At 43.9% G+C, this 23,739-nt stretch overlaps 1 protein-coding gene across 2 annotated transcripts in view; it reads left to right on the top strand.

Moving 5' to 3' along the window:
* The window catches only part of dcc (DCC netrin 1 receptor), a 254,985-nt gene that overhangs the window by 145,388 nt on the left and 85,858 nt on the right, over nt 1-23,739 (top strand). For both annotated transcript variants that reach the window (XM_029117184.2, XM_029117182.2), the window contains exons 8-10: nt 17,998-18,157; nt 20,251-20,405; nt 23,159-23,307. In XM_029117184.2, the coding sequence (XP_028973017.1) occupies nt 17,998-18,157; nt 20,251-20,405; nt 23,159-23,307 (464 nt within the window). The remainder of the gene's footprint in view (nt 1-17,997; nt 18,158-20,250; nt 20,406-23,158; nt 23,308-23,739) is intronic.

Genomic DNA, 23,739 nt, shown 5'->3' with positions numbered 1-23,739 from the left:
TGTGACAACTGCTGTTGTAAAAAGGGCTTTATAAATAAATTTGATTGATTGATTGAACAGAACCTGTCATAAACATGGGCCTAATTATCAAACTTAAAGAAACTATTTAGCCAGTATTCTGTCATAAGACTGGTGCTTATACTCAGCATATTGAGCATGCATGGCAGAAATACAAATTGGAAATATGGAGTCATAAAGGTAATCGCACTCCTGAGTCACAGAAGATTCACCTCAAAATGATAGTGGCACCACTGGTTAGCCATACGCCATTATAATGGTGTCTTGGGCAGACTTTTCCATGATGTGAAAAAACAAGTCAAGTTGATATCAAAGTTTTTTGCAGGAACATAGTTTGTAAAAATTTTGTTAATTTTGATGCAGGACATCCATTCATGTAACTAGCTGTTTGCATGAACAATAGGCTAAGTTATATACATTAATCAAGAGATAATATACATAATCCAATTTGTTAATATGATTAAAGTGCAGTAGCCATTATTAAAAGGCTACTAGCGTCTTCAAATAGGCGTGACACATATAAAATGTATGGTCGCATTTGGGGTTGATATAGAATTTTGAAGGACACTTTTATATTGAAGGACACTTACTGCGGTTGGCCTATAGGGGGCAGTTTGACGACGTCGTGTTGCGTTGGGACTGTTAACGATCCAAACAACTGCGCGTTCTAGTAACTCTTCAAGGAAAAGCCATTTATTTCTCATCATTTATCCTGTATTTACCCATGTATATGTAAAATGCATTCCTTTGGAATTTGTTACTGTACTGTACTGAATAGTTTTTTTTCTGAAAACAACACTCCTGACAATATCCCTAAGATTAATATAATTGAATTTTGTAACTTTTGTAAATTGGGGCCCGGCCGGGCTCAGCCCGAACGGGCGACGTGGGGCCGCCCTCCCGTGGGCTCACCACCCACAGGAGGGACCATAAGGGGCCGGTGCGAAGAGGATCGGGCGGCAGTCGAAGGCAGGGGCCTAGACAACCCGATCTCTGGACACGGAAACTGGCTCTAGGGACGTGGAATGTCACCTCGCTGGCGGGGAAGGAGCCTGAGTTGGTGCGTGAGGTTGAGAGGTTCCGATTAGAGGTAATCGGGATCACCTCTACACACGGCTTGGGCTCTGGAACCACACTCCTTGAGAGAGGATGGACTCTTCACCACTCTGGAGTTGCCCATGGTGAGAGGCGGCGGGCTGGTGTGGGTTTGCTCATAGCTCCCCAGCTCTGCCGCCATGTGTTGGAGTTTACCCCGGTGAACGAGAGGGTCGTTTCCCTGCGCCTACGGGTCGGGGATAGGTCTCTCACTGTTGTTTGTGCCTACGGGCCGAACGGCAGTGCAGAGTACCCGACCTTCTTGGAGTCTCTGGGAGGGGTGCTGGAAAGTGCTCCGACTGGGGACTCTATTGTTCTACTGGGGGACTTCAACGCCCACGTGGGCAACGACAGTGACACCTGGAGGGGCGTGATTGGGAGGAACGGCCCCCCGGATCTGAACCCGAGTGGTGTTCAATTATTGGACTTCTGTGCTAGTCACAGTTTGTCCATAACGAACACCATGTTCAAGCATAAGGGTGTCCATCAGTGCACGTGGCACCAGGACACCCTAGGCCGCAGGTCGATGATCGACTTTGTTGTCGTCTCATCTGACCTGCGGCCGTATGTCTTGGACACTCGGGTGAAGAGAGGGGCGGAGCTGTCAACTGATCACCACCTGGTGGTGAGTTGGATCCGATGGCGGGGGAGGAAGCTGGACAGACTCGGCAGGCCCAAGCGTACTGTAAGGGTCTGCTGGGAACGTCTGGCCGAGTCTCCTGTCAGAGAGATCTTTAACTCCCACCTCCGGCAGAGTTTCGACTGGATCCCGAGGGAGGTTGGAGATATTGAGTCCGAGTGGACCATGTTCTCCACCGCCATTGTCGAAGCGGCCGCTCGGAGCTGTGGCCGTAAGGTCTCCGGTGCCTGTCGAGGCGGCAATCCCCGAACCCGGTGGTGGACACCGGAAGTAAGGGATGCCGTCAAGCTGAAGAAGGAGTCCTATCAGGCCTGGTTGGCTTGTGGGACTCCTGAGGCAGCTGACGGGTACCGACAGGCCAAGCGGGCTGCAGCCCGGGTGGTTGTGGAGGCAAAAACTCGGGCCTGGGAGGAGTTCGGTGAGGCCATGGAGAAGGACTATCGGCTGGCCTCGAAGAGATTCTGGCAAACCATCCGGCGCCTCAGGAGAGGGAAACAGTGCCCTACCAACGCTGTTTACAGTAGAGGTGGGCAGCTGTTGACCTCAACTGAGGATGTCGTCGGGCGGTGGAAGGAGTACTTCGAGGATCTCCTCAATCCCGCTGACACGTCTTCCATTGAGGAAGCAGAGGATGAGGGCTCAGAGGTGGACTCGTCCATCACCCGGGCTGAAGTCACTGAGGTGGTCAAGAAACTCCTCGGTGGCAAGGCACCGGGGGTGGATGAGATCCGCCCTGAGTACCTCAAGTCTCTGGATGTTGTGGGGCTGTCTTGGTTGACACGCCTGTGCAACATCGCGTGGCGGTCGGGGACAGTGCCTCTGGGATGGCAGACCGGGGTGGTGGTCCCTCTTTTTAAGAAGGGGGACCGGAGGGTGTGTTCCAACTATAGGGGGATCACACTTCTCAGCCTCCCCGGGAAAGTCTATGCCAGGGTTCTGGAGAGGAGAATACGGCCGATAGTAGAACCTCGGATTCAGGAGGAACAGTGTGGTTTTCGTCCGGGCCGTGGAACACTGGACCAGCTCTATACCCTCTACGGGGTGTTGGAGGGTTCATGGGAGTTTGCCCAACCAATCCACATGTGTTTTGTGGATTTGGAGAAAGCATTCGACTGTGTCCCTCGCGGCATCTTGTGGAGGGTGCTTGGGGAATATGGGGTCCTGGGTCCTTTGCTAAGGGCTGTCAGGTCCCTGTACAACCGAAGCAGGAGCTTGGTCCGCATTGCCGGCAGTAAGTCAGACTTGTTCCCAGTGCATGTTGGACTCCGGCAGGGCTGCCCTTTGTCACCGGTTCTGTTCGTAATTTTTATGGACAGAATTTCTAGGCGCAGCCAGGGGCCGGAGGGTGTCAGGTTTGGGGACCACACAATTTCGTCTCTGCTCTTTGCAGATGATGTTGTCGTGTTGGCCCCTTCTAACCAGGACCTTCAGCATGCACTGGGACGGTTTGCAGCCGAGTGTGAAGCGGTGGGGATGAAAATCAGTACCTCCAAATCTGAGGCCATGGTCCTCAGTCGGAAAAGGGTGGCTTGCCCACTTCAGGTTGGTGGAGAGTGCCTGCCTCAAGTGGAGGAGTTTAAGTATCTAGGGGTCTTGTTCACGAGTGAGGGAAGGATGGAACGGGAGATTGACAGACGGATCGGTGCAGCTTCTGCAGTAATGCAGTCGATGTATCGGTCTGTCGTGGTGAAGAAAGAGCTGAGCCGCAAGGCGAAGCTCTCGATTTACCAGTCAATCTACGTTCCTACTCTCACCTATGGTCATGAGCTTTGGGTCATGACCGAAAGGACAAGATCCCGGATACAGGCGGCCGAAATGAGCTTTCTCCGCAGGGTGGCCGGGCGATCCCTTAGAGATAGGGTGAGAAGCTCGGTCACCCGGGAGGAGCTCAGAGTAGAGCCGCTGCTCCTCCACATCGAGAGGGGTCAGCTGAGGTGGCTTGGGCATCTTTTTCGGATGCCTCCGGAACGCCTTCCTGGGAAGGTGTTCCGGTCCCGTCCCACCGGGAAGAGACCCCGGGGAAGACCTAGGACACGCTGGAGGGACTATGTCTCCCGGCTGGCCTGGGAACGCCTCGGTGTCCCCCCGGAAGAGCTAGAGGAAGTGTCTGGGGAGAGGGAAGTCTGGGCATCCCTGCTTAGACTGCTGCCCCCGCGACCCGGCCCCGGATAAAGCGGGAGAAGATGGATGGATGAATTTTGTAACTGTATTGTTTAGGAACTTTACAATCGTTGCACTGTAAGTGTTAGCGACTAGCTAGTTCCTTGTTCCTTGTTGTTAGCTGGCTCCAGTTAGCTGTATGCTAGCTCCAGTCAAGACATTGACAGGATATTTTGTCTTAGTTAATGTCAAGTTGTCATAACAAAGACATTGACAGGTTGTGTTAACTCAGTTAATTTCTAGTTGTCATAACAAAGACATGCCAAACAATGTCAACCTTGTATAAGAAATGACAATATCGACCGAATGACACCTAATGACAACATTCATAAACATGACAATGTCATGTCACTCTTATGCACACCCCATCAAATAAAGTGTTACCCTGTCGGTAGTTACTTGTTAAATAAGTCTTTCTGAAATCCTTTGAAACAGCCCAAGGGAGATACAATACAATACAGTATATCGACAGTAACTACATTCAAACCCAACGCACACACACACCAAACCCAAAACTCTTTAACGAATTCAGTTTTCCCCTTCACAATGCAGTCCCTGGCCTATAGCACTCAAACTTTGTGGGTCAATAAACAATGTTAAAAGCCCCAAAGGTTTTTAATACGTTTTGTTGGCATTGCTCAGTGCTTCCGAGTGTACTTCTATAAAGCTGTCAAATCTGCAGCCGGGGAAGAGACGTAGCCTCCATCCCATCTGGACCCTATCCCCTCAGGCACGACCTGCGTGACCTGTGGAAGTTCACTACTGTGTTTAGGGCTTTGGGTGCCAACTGGGGATGCAGACGTCAACAAATGGACTAACGGTTACAAAAAGTTTCGTTTAAAACCTGTCCAAGCCATAGCGCAGCGATATAGGTTAAAGGGATCATGTCATTAGCTGTTTAAATACGAGCCTGTCCATCAGGACACCATTTCAATTTCAAATCCTATGTTAGTCATACGTGACCGTTGTCCTGGAAGTGGTATAAACTCACTGCCTGGTATGTTTGCCTTGTAACCAACATGATGCTCTACATTCAACTGATTCTGATGCTGATGATAGAACGCATTTAGGAACTGTAAGCGAGCTGGGCTTTCTACAAACTTCAGCCACTATTACAACCAGATAGACTTCTCCGGAGAACCTCTGTCGTGTCTGACTATCCACCGGGCAAGAGGCTTCCTTTACCTTCTGAAACCTTGTCCATTACTGACCACAGTACCCAGGGGACAAGTGTATGGGAGGTTTTTTTCAGGTAGGATTGTACATTACAGAACATGCAACAATTTAAATTTTCGGCATGCACTGCAAATAGGGTCTTTAAAAAAATAAGAAAATGTAACTGTATTTGAGGAGATATTTGCTTGAAATAGGTGAAATTGAAAGTGTGTTGGTAGTGATAGTTTCTTGGTAGTGATATTGTGTTGGTAGTGATATTGGGTTGTTAGTGATATTGTGTTGGTAGTGATATTGTGTTGGTAGTGATATTGTGTTGGTAGTGATAGTGTGTTGGTAGTGATAGTGTGTTGGTAGTGATATTGTGTTGGTAGTGATATTGTGTTGGTAGTGATAGTGTGTTGGTAGTGATATTGTGTTGGTAGTGATAGTGTGTTGGTAGTGATATTGTGTTGGTAGTGATAGTGTGTTGGTAGTGTTATTGTGTTGGTAGTGATACTGTGTGTGTAGTGATAGTGTCTTGGTAGTGATATTGTGTTGGTAATGATACTGTGTGTGTAGTGATAGTGTCTTGGTAGTGATATTGTGTTGGTAGTGATAGTGTCTTGGTAGTGTTATTGTGTTGGTAGTGATAGTGTGTTGGTAGTGATATTGTGTTGGTAGTGATATTGTGTTGGTAGTGATATTGTGTTGGTAGTGATAGTGTCTTAGTAGTGATATTGTGTTGGTAGTGATATTGTGTTGGTAATGATATTGTGTTGGTAGTGATATTGTGTTGGTAGTGATATTGTGTTGGTAGTGATAGTGTCTTAGTAGTGATATTGTGTTGGTAGTGATATTGTGTTGGTAGTGATAGTGTCTTAGTAGTGATATTGTGTTGGTAGTGATAGTGTGTTGGTAGTGTTATTGTGTTGGTAGTGATACTGTGTGTGTAGTGATAGTGTCTTAGTAGTGATATTGTGTTGGTAGTGATATTGTGTTGGTAATGATATTGTGTTGGTAGTGATATTGTGTTGGTAATGATATTGTGTTGGTAATGATATTGTGTTGGTAGTGATAGTGTGTTGGTAGTGATATTGTGTTGGTAGTGATATTGTGTTGGTAGTGATATTGTGTTGGTAGTGATATTGTGTTGGTAGTGATACTGTGTTGGTAGTGATATTGTGTTGGTAGTGATATTGTGTTGGTAGTGATATTGTTGGTAGTGATATTGTGTTGGTAGTGATATTGTTGGTAGCAATAGTGTGTTGGTAGTGATAGCGTGTTGGTAGTAATAATGTGTTATTAGTGATAGTGTGTTTGTAGTAGCAGTGTTGCTGTCATTATAGTGTGTAAGTCGTAAAGTGTGTCGGTAGTGATAGTGTGTTAGTAGCGGAGATGGGGACTCGTGTCACATATTGCGACTTGAGACTTGACTTGGGAAAAAGAGAAAACACTTGCCACTGGACTTGATTCTTGCTACTTGTGACTTACGTTGGACTTGAGCTATATGACTCAAAAGACTTTCCCTCTCATCCTCTCTCATCTCTCTCTGGTCATGCTGCTCCCAGCTCACAGACCAAGTGTTCCATGTTCTCATCCCGTCTGGTCATGCTGCTCCCAGCTCACAGACCAAGTGTTCCATGTTCCCATCCCGTCTGGTCATGCTGCTCCCAGCTCACAGACCAAGTGTTCCATGTTCCCATCCCGTCTGGTCATGCTGCTCCCAGCTCACAGACCAAGTGTTCCATGTTCCCATCCCGTCTGGTCATGCTGCTCCCAGCTCACAGACCAAGTGTTCCATGTTCCCATCCCGTCTGGTCATGCTGCTCCCAGCTCACAGACCAAGTGTTCCATGTTCCCATCCCGTCTGGTCATGCTGCTCCCAGCTCACAGACCAAGTGTTCCATGTTCCCATCCCGTCTGGTCATGCTGCTCCCAGCTCACAGACCAAGTGTTCCATGTTCCCATCCCGTCTGGTCATGCTGCTCCCAGCTCACAGACCAAGTGACCCATGTTCCCATCCCGTCTGGTCATGCTGCTCCCAGCTCACAGACCAAGTGTTCCATGTTCCCATCCTGTCTGGTCATGCTGCTCCCAGCTCACAGACCAAGTGTTCCATGTTCCCATCCCGCATCCAGTGGGATGGGACACAACAACAACACAACAACAACACAACAATACTCAGCTTTTTTCTCTTCTCTATGTCACTCAAACTGTAGACCCAGTGTACAACTGTCAATGTTAGGTTGTCAAAACGGACATGATTGAGAACTGGCTATCACAGTATCTGGATTAAGGGGCTGAGGGGGCTACAGTATGTGGGGCTAAGTTGGGTTTGTTGAGGAAAGTTACAGCGTTATGCAAAACATGCCAAACTAAAAAGACTTATGTGATAATTGATGCTCCCCTCTGTCTAACTTTGTGTGACACGTGAAACTTTGTGTGACACCACAAAGACAGACCTGTAAAAATAACATGACTACTGTGCTGTGCCTAGCTTGCTAGCTAACGTCAGGTAAGGTTAGCGAAATGGGGAAATGGGAAACTAAATTCTATTCAAGGAATTTCCTCACAATTAATTTAGGAACAGTCTGATTCCTGGAGGGTTATACAGTACGTTCCTCCATTCTCATTTACCAATGAGATTTCCATGACATCTGCAAAAGTAATGTAATATTCTCAAATGTATTAACATGTAATGGCTTTCCCTAGCAAATTAGGGACTTGTGACATGAATCAATCTGAACTGTGGAACTTGGGACCTACCTGAGACTTGCCCATCATTACTTGGGACTTGACTTGAGACTGACAACAATGTGTCTTTGTCCCATGTCTGGTTAACAGTGACTCTGTGTTTTGTAGTAATAGGGTGCTGCTAGTGACAGCGTGTTTGTATTGATAGTAAATGAGGGGAAGACAATGTTTCTTAAATAGTATCAGAGTTCTACAATACGAGTGAGGACATCTGGCCTGAGTACCATCAATATTCTTCTGGTGGCTCTCAATCTCTCTCTCTCCCTCCCTCTCTACCTCCCTCCCTCCCTCCCCCTCTCTCTCTATTCCTCCCTCCCTCTCTCTCTCTTCCTGTCTCATTTTGATTATGAGTTGCTGGCTGCTGTTTACCAGTTTCCCTGCCCTTCCTTGCAGCCAGGATCAACCAGCTCTCTGTCTCTTTCTCACTCACACACACACACACCTCTCTGCTTTTCATATAGATGGATATGGATGGGACTGCATCCCGAGCCGTTGGAACGAGGTGCCGCTTGAATTATTCATGAACAAAGCAGCAGTTTGACGGAAACAATAGGTCTCTCTTCTGCTGATACTAGGTTGTGTTTGTTTGTAGTGTGTGTGTGTGTGTGTGTGTGTGTGTGTGTGTGTCTGTGTTCCTCATGTCAGAGTGAGGCACTGCCATGGTAACCTAGACTCACACTGCTCATTTTTTTTATTAAACACACACACATGTGCATGGGCACGCGCACACACACACTCACACACGCACACACGCACTCACACATGCGCGCACACACGCACACAGTGTCACCACATCTGCCAGTGTGATAGTAGAAACATATAAATATATGAGTGGAAGCCAGCAGTGGCGTTGACTGGTAGTCATGGCTCAATGTCTCTCTATTTTCTCCTTGACTGGAGTTAACAGGAAGACTGGTGAGGAGAGAGAGACAGATAGAAAGACAGGAAGAGAGACAGAGAGAGGCAGAGAAATTCAGACAGAGAGAAATAGAGACAGGGAGAGAGAGACAGATAGAAAGACAAAGAGAGACAGATGGAAAGATGTGCAGAGATGGATAGAAAGACAGAGAGAGAGATATTCAAAGACAGACAGCAAGAGAAAGAAGCAGAGAGAAAGACAGACAGAGAGAGACAGAGAGAAATAAAGACAGGGAGGGAGAGAGAGAGAAAGAAAGAGAAATGGAGAAAAACAGGATGCGAGAGAGAGAGAGAAAAGGAGAATGAGCAGTAGATAGTGTTGGAGAGAAAGCTGCCTCCATACCTTGGAAGTGATAGGTCCTGTATTTCCATGAACGTACTGGGCTCACTGACCCTGTCCCTCCCACACAGAAACACACACAAATGCACAAAGCGCACACACACGCCAAACCTCTCAGGCTGTCCCTCTCAGAATTCTCTCTCCGATGACCCGGGCCTTTCCTTCTGATCCTAATTCCGTCGGGGTGAAACTCTGACTTAACTCGGGATCTACATCTGTTGCCCTGGCAACATACTCCTCTTGTTCCCCTCTGTTATTCATGACCAAGTAGTCATGTAGAACACCCTATTCGTTTTTTTTTTAAGGTTTTTGGCAGGTCTTCATTTGAGGGTCAGAGTAAAAACATACAACTGGGCGTACTGTTAGAACTCCAATATGACCTGCAGGGCTATGTTATGTTTAGACATGGAAGATAGCTAACTCAGGTAAAGGTTTTTCTGGCTGTTTCAGCCACTACAAACGTTATCCGAAGTCACAGAATTGACGTTTGCTACACACTGGCTACACACTGGCTACACACTGGCTACACACTGGCTACACGCTAGCGCAGAGGAACTCCTGTCTTGCTGCCTCATATGGATAGGTAGCTTACATTTGGTTAGTGCATATACACACAGAAGAAAGGCAACGTTACATTAAAGCCTTTCTCTTCAGTATGGAAACCTGCCAAATGATCCATCAAGATTCACTGTGAATCACGTTTCCTTTGAACTCACATACACCTGCTGTGGTGTTAACTCATCATGATCTGATGTTCATTTGCAGCCGCTAACATCTGTTGGAGGTGTTTTTTGATGCTGCGCAAATGTGTTTCATTAGTAGATGTTTGTCCCACATCAAATGCTATTTTCATAATTGCTGATTTTCTTTCTGGCTAAATAGAAAATTAGAAGAAGTCCTCTGAGACATTAGAGGAGAGCGGTATATTGAATATATTGCATAGCTTCAGATGACCCCGTGGAGGGTTAAGTGTTTTCTATTTGCGGTTTAGAAATAAGTATGGCTTAAAAAAAATGAATTTGATTTGAAGTAAATATAGTGCTTATCACTGAGTGTAAACAGCTACCTGCTTTCAACAATAACGCTCCTCCTCAGAAATGTTAAAGATGTCTGCAGAAAATCCAGACAGCTCGAAGAAAAGATTGGCTTACATCCAAAGTGGAATCCTATTCTCTATAGTCTATAGTCTTCTTTTGAGTGCTGGAAGCCTGATGAAGTGCTCAATATAGACGATAGGATGCCATTTATGGCACGTGCGTGCCTTCTCCAGTGGAATGTTTTGTCATAAGGTATTAGATGTAAATACCATTCAAATGTGGTTTAGTACAGAGTTTATTCATCTGGAGTTCAGACTCCTTTCTGGTAAATCAGCCGTCCTGTCAGCACCTCATAAGATTATACTCTGTTTAACAAAATAGTGCTGTTATGGAGATTAGAATGGATTGGAGTGATTTGACATTGGAATGTCAAAGGAATAAAATTCAAATGGAATGGAAGAGGTTGTTCTGGAGCCGGGTTTCCCAAACCTGTTCTCGGTTCCCTAACTGGCACACCTTTTTCAATTAGTGAAGTTACCACGGGATGTGCAATGCTGATCTATGGGATATCATCAAGGACCTGTGAGAATAATAGACAGTGAATGCAGACATTTATCCCCTGTGAAAAAGAGAATGGGTAGTGTGAGGTACATTTTACGTGGATACATTTTGCTGAATAAAAAGGTACTGCTGTGACAATAGCATTCAACCAGAGGACAGTTAACAGGGAAAGACTGGTAAATTCCTTTAGAGAAAACTCCATTCCCTGAGAAAAATATATTAGTTTGATTATACGGTTCATTAAATGCTTAAAATGCCCCAATTATTTCTGTAGCAGAGTTAAAAATATAACACTATTACAATGTCATTACACCAAAACGTACTTATCAACAATTTTTATGGAGACTTTAGCGTGGCTACATACGTCTGGCTTCCGGACACATCGATTTGAATCCATATTATCATTTTATATTCTAGCCGGCCAGTGGCACGCAATCCCCATTTAAAAGGGACTCTTAAGTTGTGTGTTTATCTTTTCATTGAAGAAATCATTAAATTCCAAATCATCCGTTCTAAATAAAGAATCAGTTTGCTTTTGCTGCTGTCACATGGGACAGAGGATTTCAAGTGCTGACCTACACATGGAATTATAGGTTCCCAAATGGCCCCCTGTTTCCCTGGTCTCCATGTGCTCTGGTCTAAAGCAGTGGCCTAGAAAGGGAATAGGGCGTCATTTGAGCCTGTCATAATCAGGCTCCATCTATAAAGCCCTTCGGTTTAATATGGGACAGTTTGTCTAGCTTTTAATGGAAAGAAAATACTCTGTGTGAAGATAATAAAAACGTTCTTCACGTCTGAACTATAGGGGGTTTTTGCTCGAAAGCAATTTGCAGGAGCACACACATATTCACACAAAAATATAAAGACACACACACACACAGACCAGCCCCACATGTCACATACACAGGTCATTAACTTAACACACATCCTCTCATGGGGATAGCAAGCAAGTTTATTTATATAGCAAAAGTCATACATTGAAGCAATTCAACGTGCTTTACAAAGAAAAATCTAAACAAATGAAAACATCATAATAAGAAAAAATACAATAAGAAAACAAATAAAGATTAAAAATGGGATAAAAACATAGGAAGCTATAAAAAGTGAGGTTTAAGTTTAAGTGCTCAGTCATAGGCACATGAGAAGAGAAAATGTATACGTTTGGGGCACGTCTAAGATCTATAAACTAAAAGCACCACTTTGAAATCTATTCTGTAACTGACTGGAAGCCAGTGCAAAGATTTAAGAACTGGAGTGATGTGCTCTGTTCTCTTGGTCCTGGTTAACATTCTAGCAGCAGCATTCTGAACGAGCTGCAGCTGTTTTACAGTCTTTTTTGCTGAGTTAATAGGTGAAGACCAGTGGACTCCTGACACAACACCACGTTCACTAGGGTATTGCTACCACAGCTAACACAACTCAGTGCTAATTAAGGTGTTGCTACCACAGCTAACACAAGACAATGCTAACTAGGGTATTTCTACCACAGCTAGCACAACATGATGCTAACTAGTGTTGCTAGTACAGTTAACATAACACAATCCTAACTAGGGTACTGAAACCACAGCTAACACCTATTTGTACTTCTCAAATATATCAGAAAAGAACCCTACTCTCAAATGTAAGAAAGTGAGATCCTCCTTTCCCCCACGACAGACACAGCAGACTCATGTGTTTGTTGGGAAAGTAATGTTGTCTTTTGATAAAGGTGATCGTAAAAATCCAATTTATCCGTCTCCACTCCCAGAGACAAAGGTCACCGGGGAGGGGTTTCACACAGTGGATGTTCTTTAAATGCTTTGTCCTGTACTGTACTGGACATCAATACTTTGGTACAGCTGCTAGGGTGCTGGGCTACATCCCAAATCACACCCTATTCCCTATTTAGTGCACTACCTTTGACCTGTACCAACAGGGAATTCCACATGGCTGTGGTCTGCTATAGGGCACTGAATACAAACAGATATAGTGTGCCATTTGGTATGGCTTTGGAGTGGTAAAACTCTTCCAGATCTCGTCCGCAAATAAACAGAGAGCAGGTCGCATCCACATCCACAATAAGACGGAAGACAGACCTCATCCACAAAAAGATGGCAGGCTGTCTCAGTAAATACAAAAAAACATGTTTAGAAGATAGTCATTTGAAATCCTGTCACTATTTTCTTCACTTTCCAGTCAAAACCCAATCAAGACATTGCCAAAATGTCTCTCTGGTGAGCATGTTTTAGATGACAAATTGAGGTGAAAACTAGAACTGATGCGCTGAACACTTGAACCGAATGGATGAAGACTTCAGACAGTATTTTTGGTGTTGTGATATTTCAAAGCAACTTCGCGTGTCTATTGCCAACTCAGAGACCGGGACGCCTGTGATCTCTGAGCTCATCAAACGCAGGAGACTACATAATCTCAGTGGATGGCTTTTGAAGAGGGATTTTGCCTCCAGCCAGAAGTACTTTAATACTCTTTTATATTGTATTACACTGTTGTTTTCACACTCTACATGCACTACAGTAGTGATTTATTTAGTTTGTCACATTAGTAGTTTGCATTTTTAGGTGTAGTATTGACTTAGGGGCACTGCCAGATTGGCATATCAACAATGGACACAAAGAAATCAAAAAACGATTGAACTTTGGTCCGGGCTCATGTCCAGGTGATGAGGTTCTTATTGGGCATTGGATCTGCCAGCACCATCGAAAGTCCAACTCATCTAAGACTTTGTGTCTGTGAAAATGGATTTAATTTTCCGGACATTTCCGGCCCATCGGCATCAAATTGGGAAAGAATTGAATGTCACTAGTGTGGATAAAATGAATGGGTCAGTCAGGGGGGCACCTTAGCTCGCAGACAGAAGCTCTGCTCCGGAAACACGCGGCGCTGCTCAAACCCACGCATGAAGACGATATGGGCTGATTTCCAGAATGAACAATGGGTGGCTGTGATGAAGAAAATTGAGTGAATCAGTATTTGAAAAATTAAAGTGTTTACCACTCGAAAATGAGCTCTGAAATTGTGCAGAAAACAACGGCAGGGACATTAATCTTGGCATCAAAGGGATATTATGGGGGTAACACAACGACTTACTGTTTCCAGAAGGAAAACAGTGGTTCATTCTTCTGAGTGACCAGCAATGGAGATTGCACACAAACACATACAAAACAGAAAATATTTTTGTAATGGTTGAATGGTGGCAATTAAGAGATAAGCAGACTCACTGATTTGCACACACAGACACACACACACGCACACACACGCACACATATGCACACACACGCACACACACACACATTAACGCACACACACACACATATGCCCACACACACACACATACACACAATGAGAAAAACAGTCAGTCGTAGCACAAATTTCCATTTCAACTGTACAGCTCAGTCCAGCACATCTGGGCTTCGACCCTATTGAGAAAAATAAATAGAGTTCTCTGATTCACATCCCATTATCCTGAGTTTTACCGGGCAGTGAACTGTGGGCTGGGCAGAGCCTCATTAGACATTACAAACCAAAACACAGCTAATCAATGAGGGACACAGACAAAGAGGGAGAGACGTAGAGACAAATATGGCGAGAGAGACAGAAATAGAGAGACTGGGAGGACAGGGATGAGATATATAGAAACAGAGAGAGAGAAAGCCTGGCTTAATAGCTACAGCATGTTGCATCTGGTTAGCATGAGGGAGGACAAGAAAGATGTGGTCAATGGAATGGTCCCCTCGGTTTCCATGTCTTTGTGGTGTGTTGCATTTCGGGTTTGTTGCATTTCTGGTTTGTTGCATTTCTGGTTTGTTGTATTTCTGGTGTGTTGCATTTCGGGTTTGTTGTATTTCTGGTTTGTTGTATTTCTGGTTTGTTGTATTTCTGGTGTGTTGCATTTCGGGTTCGTTGTATTTCTGGTTTGTTGTATTTCTGGTTTGTTCTGTTTGAACGGTGGTCTTTACATCCTCCTACATTTGTTGTCCTCCACAGCCAAACGCATTCTGGTCTGCCCCCGGTCTGGAAGCTGGGAGACGGGAGGGTAATGGGGATGGTGGGGGCGGGGCGGGTCTGGTGGGGTACTGCGGTTTTGCTCTGAAGGTAATTTGTGTCTAATGGAGCCTTTAACTGCAACAGAACCGACATTTGCTTTGAGACAGTTAAGGTACCTGGAGCATAGCAGTAAGAACAGAGGAGATTTTAAAGATCATGTCTGAATCTGGAAGTTGTTTGGTGTATATCACGGAGCCCATTCACTGCCAGGGTCTTAAACTGCATCCTAGGTCCTTTAACAAGGGCACCAAAATAGGGTTAGATCTGAAACAGCCCCTAACTCGTTGCCAACTCTGAACTCTGTTCTGTGATAAACGCGTGAACTTAACGAAGCACCAGAAACGTCATCAGTATGTCACTCTGTGCTGTAATCCGCACTCACACCGGCGAAGGAACATTTTTACACGTTTTTATTTCTAGGTTTATTGCCTCACCCTTTATTGTCTGCTTCTTTAACTGTCCTTTACGCGCGTCTTTTTCTTCCGTCGGCTTTCTCCTTTCGGCTGGAAAGTTTTTGCCCGTGGCAAGTCTGAATGATTTACTCCCAATGGTACTTTGAAACAAGATGAGTAGAAAATGGGTTAGCTGTTAAACTCGGTCATCTGCTTCCCAAGTGGCACACTGTTACCTACACACTGTACTCATATGGGCCCTGTTTAAACGTAGGGCTTTGTTAATAGTGGGGTGACATTGGGGACTCGTCAGGGCATGGGAGCAGTCTAAATTAGTGTTCCAACTGGCACCCTATTCCTGTTTGTATTCAGTTTTATTGCACACCAGAGCCCTGTTGGTACAGGTCAAAGGTAGTGCACTAAATAGGGAATAGGGTGTGATTTGGGATGTAGCCCAGCACCCTAGCAGCTGTACCAAAGTATTGATGTACAGTACAGTACAGGACAAAGCATTTAAAGAACATCCACTGTGTGAACCCCCCCCCCCCCCCCCCCCCCCCCCCCCCCCCCCCCCCCCCCCCCGGTGACCTTTGTCTCTGGGAGTGGAGACGGATAAATTGGATTTTTACGACCACCTTTATCAAAAGACAACATTACTTTCCCCAGCAAATAGCTGTGTGTGGGGGGGGGGGGGGGGGGGGGGGGGGCAAGTCAGTTGGAAATCTCACCTTCTTTGTTTTAAAGTATAATCTGAAAAGATGAGTTTCCAAGTAGCGTTTTTAGCAGATATATTTCTTATGAAATGTATCTATATGTGCTATCAGTGGTACCGACACTCTAGACCAGCACTTCTCAAACCAAGGTCTGCGTACTGGCATTGTGGAGGAATGGTCCGTGGAGGAATGCTGGCTGATCCATGGCATTAGATTGTGTTGTGGTAGCTATGGTGCCAATATGCTAGTTTGTATTGTGTTGTGTTAGCTATGGTGCCAATATTCTAGTTCGTATTGTGTTGTGTTAGCTGTGGCACCAATTCTCTAGTTAGTGTTTTTGTGTCATGAGTCCAATGGTCTTCACTTATACCCATGAGAAGATTGTGTAAAGTTACGTAACCAGTGTGTGTGACGGACTGAGAAGTCTGTCTGAGTGTGTTTGTGGATGTGTGTGTGTGTCTTTTTGTGTCTAGGTGTGTAAGAACTGGCTGTATTCTGCCTCAGTGCATCATCAGAGGTGAAAACCACCTGTCACGTCTCGGGCTCAACTGGGAAGTCAGTGTTTTCTAGAGAGTATTTACACTACACATGTAGCAACATGATTTGAGCCAGTTTGCTATACCCTTCAGAAACCAATGTGATTTAGTATGTGGATTTGAATACATTTACTTTTTGTGTTCATACACAAAGAAAACTTTTAACATTTGGAATGGTAAATTATTAAGATTCAGAATCTCAAATCCTATTCTGGTCAGTTCCTGCATTTCACAAAAGTTCTCCTGTAACGGTTATCAAATTCATATACTATATCCTGAGCTCATTTTTTCACCTAAATTAGCATGGTATTTCCTAAATAAGCCTGGTACGTCCAACATTTGGATGAGTATTTAATTCTTACACAATAATACAATTATTAGATTACTTTCATGATAGTCATGTAGCAGAAGTTCTTATCCAACTGTTCTTATAATTTTTTTATATATATACTTTTTTGTATTGGTCCATTGTGGGACTTGAACCTGCAACTTTGAAATTCCAAGTGCTATGCTGTACTAATTTAACAGCATGTGGCCAGTATTCAAATGACCTTTCAGACAAAGTCTGAAAAGTGTCAGAGAGAAAACAGAATCGATGTTGATTCTAATTAAATAATTTCTATCTGTCATTTTGCCCTGTTTGATTCAATTTGTTGATTCATTAATGTTAACCATCAATGTGGCTGTCATTCATTGATGTAATGATGGCATGTCTCTGAACATGTCTGGTAACATCACCCAACATGCATTCTGACTCTCTTTTTAGTTATCTATTGCTGTTTGTCTGTCTATCTATCTGATTGTCTCTGTCTATCTGTCTTTACATCTCTTTCTTTCTCTACCTCTATCTGTCTATCCTTCTATCTATCTATCCTTCTATCTCTAGCTTTTGCTGTCTCTCTTTTTTACCAACTGCTTCACATTCTGTATGACACTTTTGCTGCACCACAGCGATCTATTTACTGTACATCTAAACATAATGATTCAGTTTCTATCTACAATATCTATATCTGAACATGTTGATTAACTTTTTATCTATAATATCTATATCTGAACATGTTGATTAACTTTTTATCTATAATATCTATGTCTGAACATGGTGATTAACTTTTTATCTATAATATCTATATCTGAACATGGTGATTAACTTTTTATCTATAATATCTATATCTGAACATGGTGATTAACTTTTTATCTATAATATCTATATCTGAACATGGTGATTAACTTTTTATCTATAATATCTATATCTGAACATGGTGATTAACTTTTTATCTATAATATCTATATCTGAACATGGTGATTAACTTTTTATCTATAATATCTATATCTGAACATGATGTCTGTGATCTTCTTTATCACTTGTTCTTCTTTTCTTCCTGGTCTTTCTTTCTTTCCTTATCTTCTCATTCCATCGCTCCATGCTCCTTTTGTTTTATTCAAACCTCCCCCCTCCCTCCCTTTCTCCCTCCCTAAACCCTTCTCCTTCCCCCCGTCCCTACCTACCTACCTCCCTCCCTCCCTAAATAACGAATGCACCTACCTGTAACCAGTAGTGACCCGAGAGCCAGCCCCCGAGCCCCCCAGCCCCGTGTTCCCTACTCCGTTGACTTACTCCTCTCCTCCCCCACCAGTTGTCCCCAGCTCAGGCGTCCTCCTCCCCTCTGCTCCTCGTGACGTGGCCTCTGTCCTAGTGTCCAGCCGCTTTGTCCGCCTCAGCTGGCGCCCCCCTCTGGAGGCCGGAGGAACCGTCCAGACCTACGGCATCTACTTCTCCCAGGAGGGGGTCAACAGGTATGGTGCTGTTCTAATGGGGGTCCAAATGGTGCACTCTTCCCTAGCTAGTGCCCTGAGGAGGTAAGCGCTACACCATGGCCTGCTGGAGTTGGTGCACTTCCTCCAGTCACCTGGTTCATATTGAAGTAGAAGTTTAAGGTTCCCCATTAGGTCATGTTGACAGGCTACTTAATTGTGGACGACACACTTGGGTGTTTTCTGATATTTCTGCTCATTTCAGGAAACTCGTTTTGAAATCTATACGGCCCTGTTTAAATGGGTGACATCTGACAGGGAGCAGGATGAAGGCGACCATGGGCTTCTGTATTCAGTTGATCCACTTTTGACATTCTGTGAAATGTTCCGTTTCTGAATGTCCACCAAGTAGACTGCTTGAATGGAAAGGGTGTGTCCTATATTCCTGAGTAGAAGTGAAACCGATTGTTTATTTCATGGAGAAACTCTACAGACACATCGTAACCTTGTCGCTGTCTACTTGTGATTATGCTCATTCTGGCTCACTTGCTTAAAGAGTTCGAGGTCAACCTCTTCTTCAATAGCTCACGGATGCTATACCTGAATCTTATCTTCAACACACAATGAAAAAAAGATCTAGACACACTTTCTAACCAGACCGGAATTCAAACACTGTCTCAAATCATTCATATTCTTTGACCACTTGTTTTGGTTTGCCAAAGTTGTGTTTACAAAAATATCTAGTTTGCCTTTCAATGGCTCGTCGATGCTGTCTAAAGATCTGCATCCAGAAAGATGTGACTGGCACTTTCAAACCAAGGGCCATTCTAGTTGCAATCCTTTATTTAGTAGCAGCACCCTATTTATAGCACTCCTTCTAGTGCAATCCTTCCTCAATGGGAACTAGTTCCAAAGCAGTGCACTATAAAATAGGGTGCTATTTGGGATGTATACTTGTTATGTTTAAGTACCAACTTACAAGGAGGCATTTGCCAGTGAGCTTGTGTGTGTTGTTTTTCCAAAGAGCTAGAGGCACTTAGCCTAGAGGATTGTAGTGATATTTGGATTCAATTCACGCCGTTAGACCTGCTAGCATAAAACAAGACTGGCCTCATTGTTCCAACTGAAGATTGGTGCTTGGTAATTGGTGATTTTTTTCCAAACCAAACCGCTAACGGTCACGGTAAGCTTCCAGATGCCTGACCTGCCATAAGGAGGTGCTAGAGCGCGATATGACGATGCATCCCTCCACCCGACCTGGGCAGGGCTGAGTACCACCCTCTGCAGAACTCCCGGACAAGGAAGGAGACTCATTGACCATGTTCTGGGTCGTAATCTGATCCGATAGTTATGTGGGTTACGAAGCCGTTGCCAACAGTGTCTGTGTTTGTCTGACTACTCAGGTCACTGGTTATTCATTTGATGATCTGAGAATATATCGTTCATTTGTGTAATTTTCTACAAAATTAAAGCCTATGAGTGTCCAATCAGTTAAAATAGCTGGTTTATATAAGGCCCTGTAGTACCAGAGTTTTCTGTGGTGAGGAAGAGGTGACTAAATCTCTGGGGATTAGGGTTTTTGCAACAGGGATTACATGGATTGGGTAGTGTTTTGGAAGGTACATCTATTCACATTTGGGTGCTTTTTTTTCTGATTCTGTCTCTCGTTGGTGGGAGTGTGTATGTGTGTGGGTGTGTAAATGTTTTTAGGGGTTGCATAGGGTGTATAGGAGTCAGCAAATAACACACTGATAATTTATACATTCTTGCTGAGAATGTTATAAAATTAAATAAATTATAGATAGAAATGAACCAAATGTAATAATAATCTTAATGTGTTTCAGGGAGAGTCAGTGTCTGTAGTCTTTCAGGGAGGATCAGTGAGCGTGTCTGTTGTTTTTCAAGCAGCGTCTGTGGGCATGTCTGTTGTCTTTCAGGGAGGCTCGGTGAACGTGTCTGTTGTTTTTCAAGCAGCGTCTGTGAACGTGTCTGTTGTCTTTCAGGGGTCGGTCTGTAAGCTCATTCCTTTTCAGGGAGAGGTCTGTGAATGTGTCTGTTGTGTTTCAGGGAGCGGTCTGTGAACGTGTCTGTTGTGTTTCAGGGAGCGGTCTGTGAACGTGTCTGTTGTGTTTCAGGGAGCGGTCTGTGAACGTGTCTGAGCCAGAGACCCTGCAGCTGACAGTCAGTAACTTGAAGCCAGAAGAGACCTACTCCTTCAGAGTGGTGGCCTACAATGACCAGGGCCCCGGAGAGAGCTCCCAGACCCTCACACTCACCACACAACCAGAGTGTACGTACATGCATCACACACACACACACACACACACTCTCCAGGACACTCTCTCCACATGCTCTCAGTCCCCACTCCATGATGTTGAGTGGAGATCCCCTGCAGATTGTTCTCTATAAAGAAGGAATGAAAGTCCACCAAAGTAAAGACGGATTTGCAAGTGGGATTTGGGGTTTAGAGCATATCAAATCTGTTTTCTTTCTTTCTCTTTCTCCCTTTCTCTCTCCCTCTCTATCTCCTGCTTACTCGCTTTTTCTTTCTCTCGCCATTCTGCCAATCTCCAGCAGCAGTGTATAAAGTGGTATTGCAAACTGTATAAGCTGCGAGCTGATTAAAATCTCCCCTCATCATTCCTCAGCTCTGTTCTCATCCATTCTGCCAGATTACATTCTTCTATTAGGCCTTGTGGAGGAGGGGAAAAGAGCATTCAGACGATCTGAGCTCACCTTTTAATATGGCTTCAATGCTGCTTTACAATAAACCTTTTATTATGACAGTAAAATGACACTTGACCTTTAGTGAAAAGATGAAATGTTGCTTTTTGTATAGAAAAGTAAATGTAAGGATATTTAAGGACAAATAAAATAAAGAACTGAAATGACGTGTGACATAAGAAGATAAGAATATTATTAGCGTTCCGCAACAGGTGAGTTACCTTTCTGCCCCCCTACCAGTTTATAATAACATTTTGGGGGTGTTATTCAGGACTCCCAAAATATTCCCTGGATAGAGACATTCCATGATCATTTGTCATTGTATTCACCATATGAAATTAATGTCATTTTTAAATAGGGAGATAAATCATCTGTATTTGGGCTGCTTGGCGGTCAATTTGTTGTGTGTAAAATTACTTTTAGTAATTTGTATAATTATGTCGTCCTCTGGACCATCCATTTAAAATGGCCCACAGCTGAATAGTTTCCTGGCTCTGGTTTACATGTGGTTTATTGAAAGCCGTCATTTCCTGATCTCATATAAAGGTAGATGTACTGGGTTTGGGTTACAGCAGATTGCACCATGGAAGCTGTATGTCTAGGTACTGAAATCTTCCTGGCAAAACAACTGTAGATTTCCAGAACAGCTTCAAACAATAAGTCTTTTGCAGATTTTCAGTGTCACAAAGATGAAGACAAAATAAATGAGAAAAGATTACTTTTCATTGAATCAAATCAAAACGATGACTCTGTGGTAATTCTCAAGGATTTCAGATTTGTATTGTCTCCTGTAATCTGGTTGGTTGTAATCCCCGACTATATGTCACAATATTCCAAACGTTTACTGAAGATGAAGACAGTAAAACCTCATACTAATATTAATCCTTTTAGGAGTTCAGGAAGACATGCTCACATGCTTTAAGGGGCCCGTCTTTGGCTTATTCAGCTGAGTCCTTTGCGTGAGCCTGACTGATGGTAGTGGATGGACTCATCCTAAATCAATGAGCTTCAAGATGTCCCCAGTAGAAACTCTACAGCCTTCTCAGAATCAGTTGGTGCAAGTCGGCTAAAGCAGACACATACAAATTACTTAACATATTCAGTTAATTGGAATTTGTAAACACGTCCTTAAATGGTCTACCGTGTTACTCACTGCGTCTTGAGGAATTGATGATGCTGTTTTGGTTGTGACGACTAAATACCGGCTGAAATATACAGGAGCGTCACTTTATCATCTGGTACGTACTCCACAGATCAGAGACTGGCCATGTGGTAAAAATAACACACATACAGTGGGGAGAACAAGTATTTGCAGCTTTTCCTACTTACAAAGCATGTAGAGGTCTGTAATTTTTATCATAGGTACTCTTCAACTGTGATCAACTGTGAATCTAAAACAAAAATCCAGAAAATCACATTGTATGAATTCCGGCTCTCACAGACCTGTTCGTTTTTCTTTAAGAAGCCCTCCTGTTCTCCACTCATTACCTGTATTAACCGCACCTGTTTGAACTTGTTACCTGTATAAAAGACACCTGTCCACACACTCAATCAAACAGACTCCAACATCTCCACAATGGCCAAGACCAGAGAGCTGGCGTCTACATGCTTTGTAAGTAGGAAAACCTGCAAAATCAGCAGTGTATCAAATACTTGTTCTCCCCTCTGTAGATTGAACTAGAAGATCCATCCCATTGAAAGGAAACATCCTGCAGATGAAGTATATAAACCATTGGGTCAACTCAGTGATAGAAGAAGTATATATACCATGAGGTCAACTCAGTGAGAGATGAAGTCTATAAACCATTGGGTCAACTCAGTGAGAGATGAAGTATATAAACTATTGGGTCAACTCAGTGATAGATGAAGTATATAAACCATGGGGTCAACTCAGTGATAGATGAAGTATATAAACCATAGGGTCAACTCAGTGAGAGATGAAGTATATAAACCATGGGGTCAACTCAGTGATAGATGAAGTATATAAACCATGGGGTCAACTCAGTGAGAGATGAAGTATATAAACCATTGGGTCAACTCAGTGATAGATGAAGTATATAAACCATTGGGTCAACTCAGTGATAGATCAAGTATATAAACCATGAAAACCTCAGAGTCTACTAGAGTGATGCTTCTGGGGCCCATCAGGGAAAGTAAATGTATTTAGCCCTTCGGTTCTATAGATCTGTTTGTGAGTGCATTAGAACTGTGTGTGCGTGTGTATATCTGATCTTTGATATGTTTTTGTATGTCCGTCTGTTTCTTCTTTCTGAACTGTGGTGTGTGTGTGTGTGTGTTTGTGCATCTTCCCCCAAGCAGTGCAGGTCCCTGGTCCAGTGGAGAACCTTCAGGTGGAGTCCATCTCTCCCACCTCCATCCAGGCCTCCTGGGAGCCCCCAGCCTACGCCAATGGACCCCTGCTGGGTTACCGGCTACTCTGGACCGAGACACCCTCTGGGAAGGAACAGGTACGCCCCCCCTCCTCCCCGTCGGCTCTGGAATTTGATCTAGCTAACGATCAGTTATTGTATTTGTCTATAAACAGCCTAAGGCTTTATGTATTCAAAGTCCATAGCTCCGGGACAAATGTTTAGAGAACCCAATGATCACTTTTCTCCAAAATAATTAATTAGCAGCTTGAATTAAAGCATACAAAGTGACTGGAAATGAAGGTTTAATACGTATTGTTAGGTTAATTGTTGGATAGAATGAGTTTTTGTGGGTATTCCCCCGATGGCTCCAGGATCAAGTCTTCAGGTGTTGTTCAGTATTATTATACACTGTTAAACCCTGTGGAGTTAGTGCTTATTTGGTGTTTGTGTATTCATGGGATTAGACCCTTTGTCTTTGAAAAACACATATACACACACACACACATAAACACACAGACATATACAAGG

The sequence above is a fragment of the Esox lucius genome, chromosome 23 (assembly GCF_011004845.1).
Source record: "Esox lucius isolate fEsoLuc1 chromosome 23, fEsoLuc1.pri, whole genome shotgun sequence".
NCBI lineage: Eukaryota > Metazoa > Chordata > Actinopteri > Esociformes > Esocidae > Esox > Esox lucius.
This window is presented reverse-complemented; position numbering and strand designations above follow the sequence as displayed.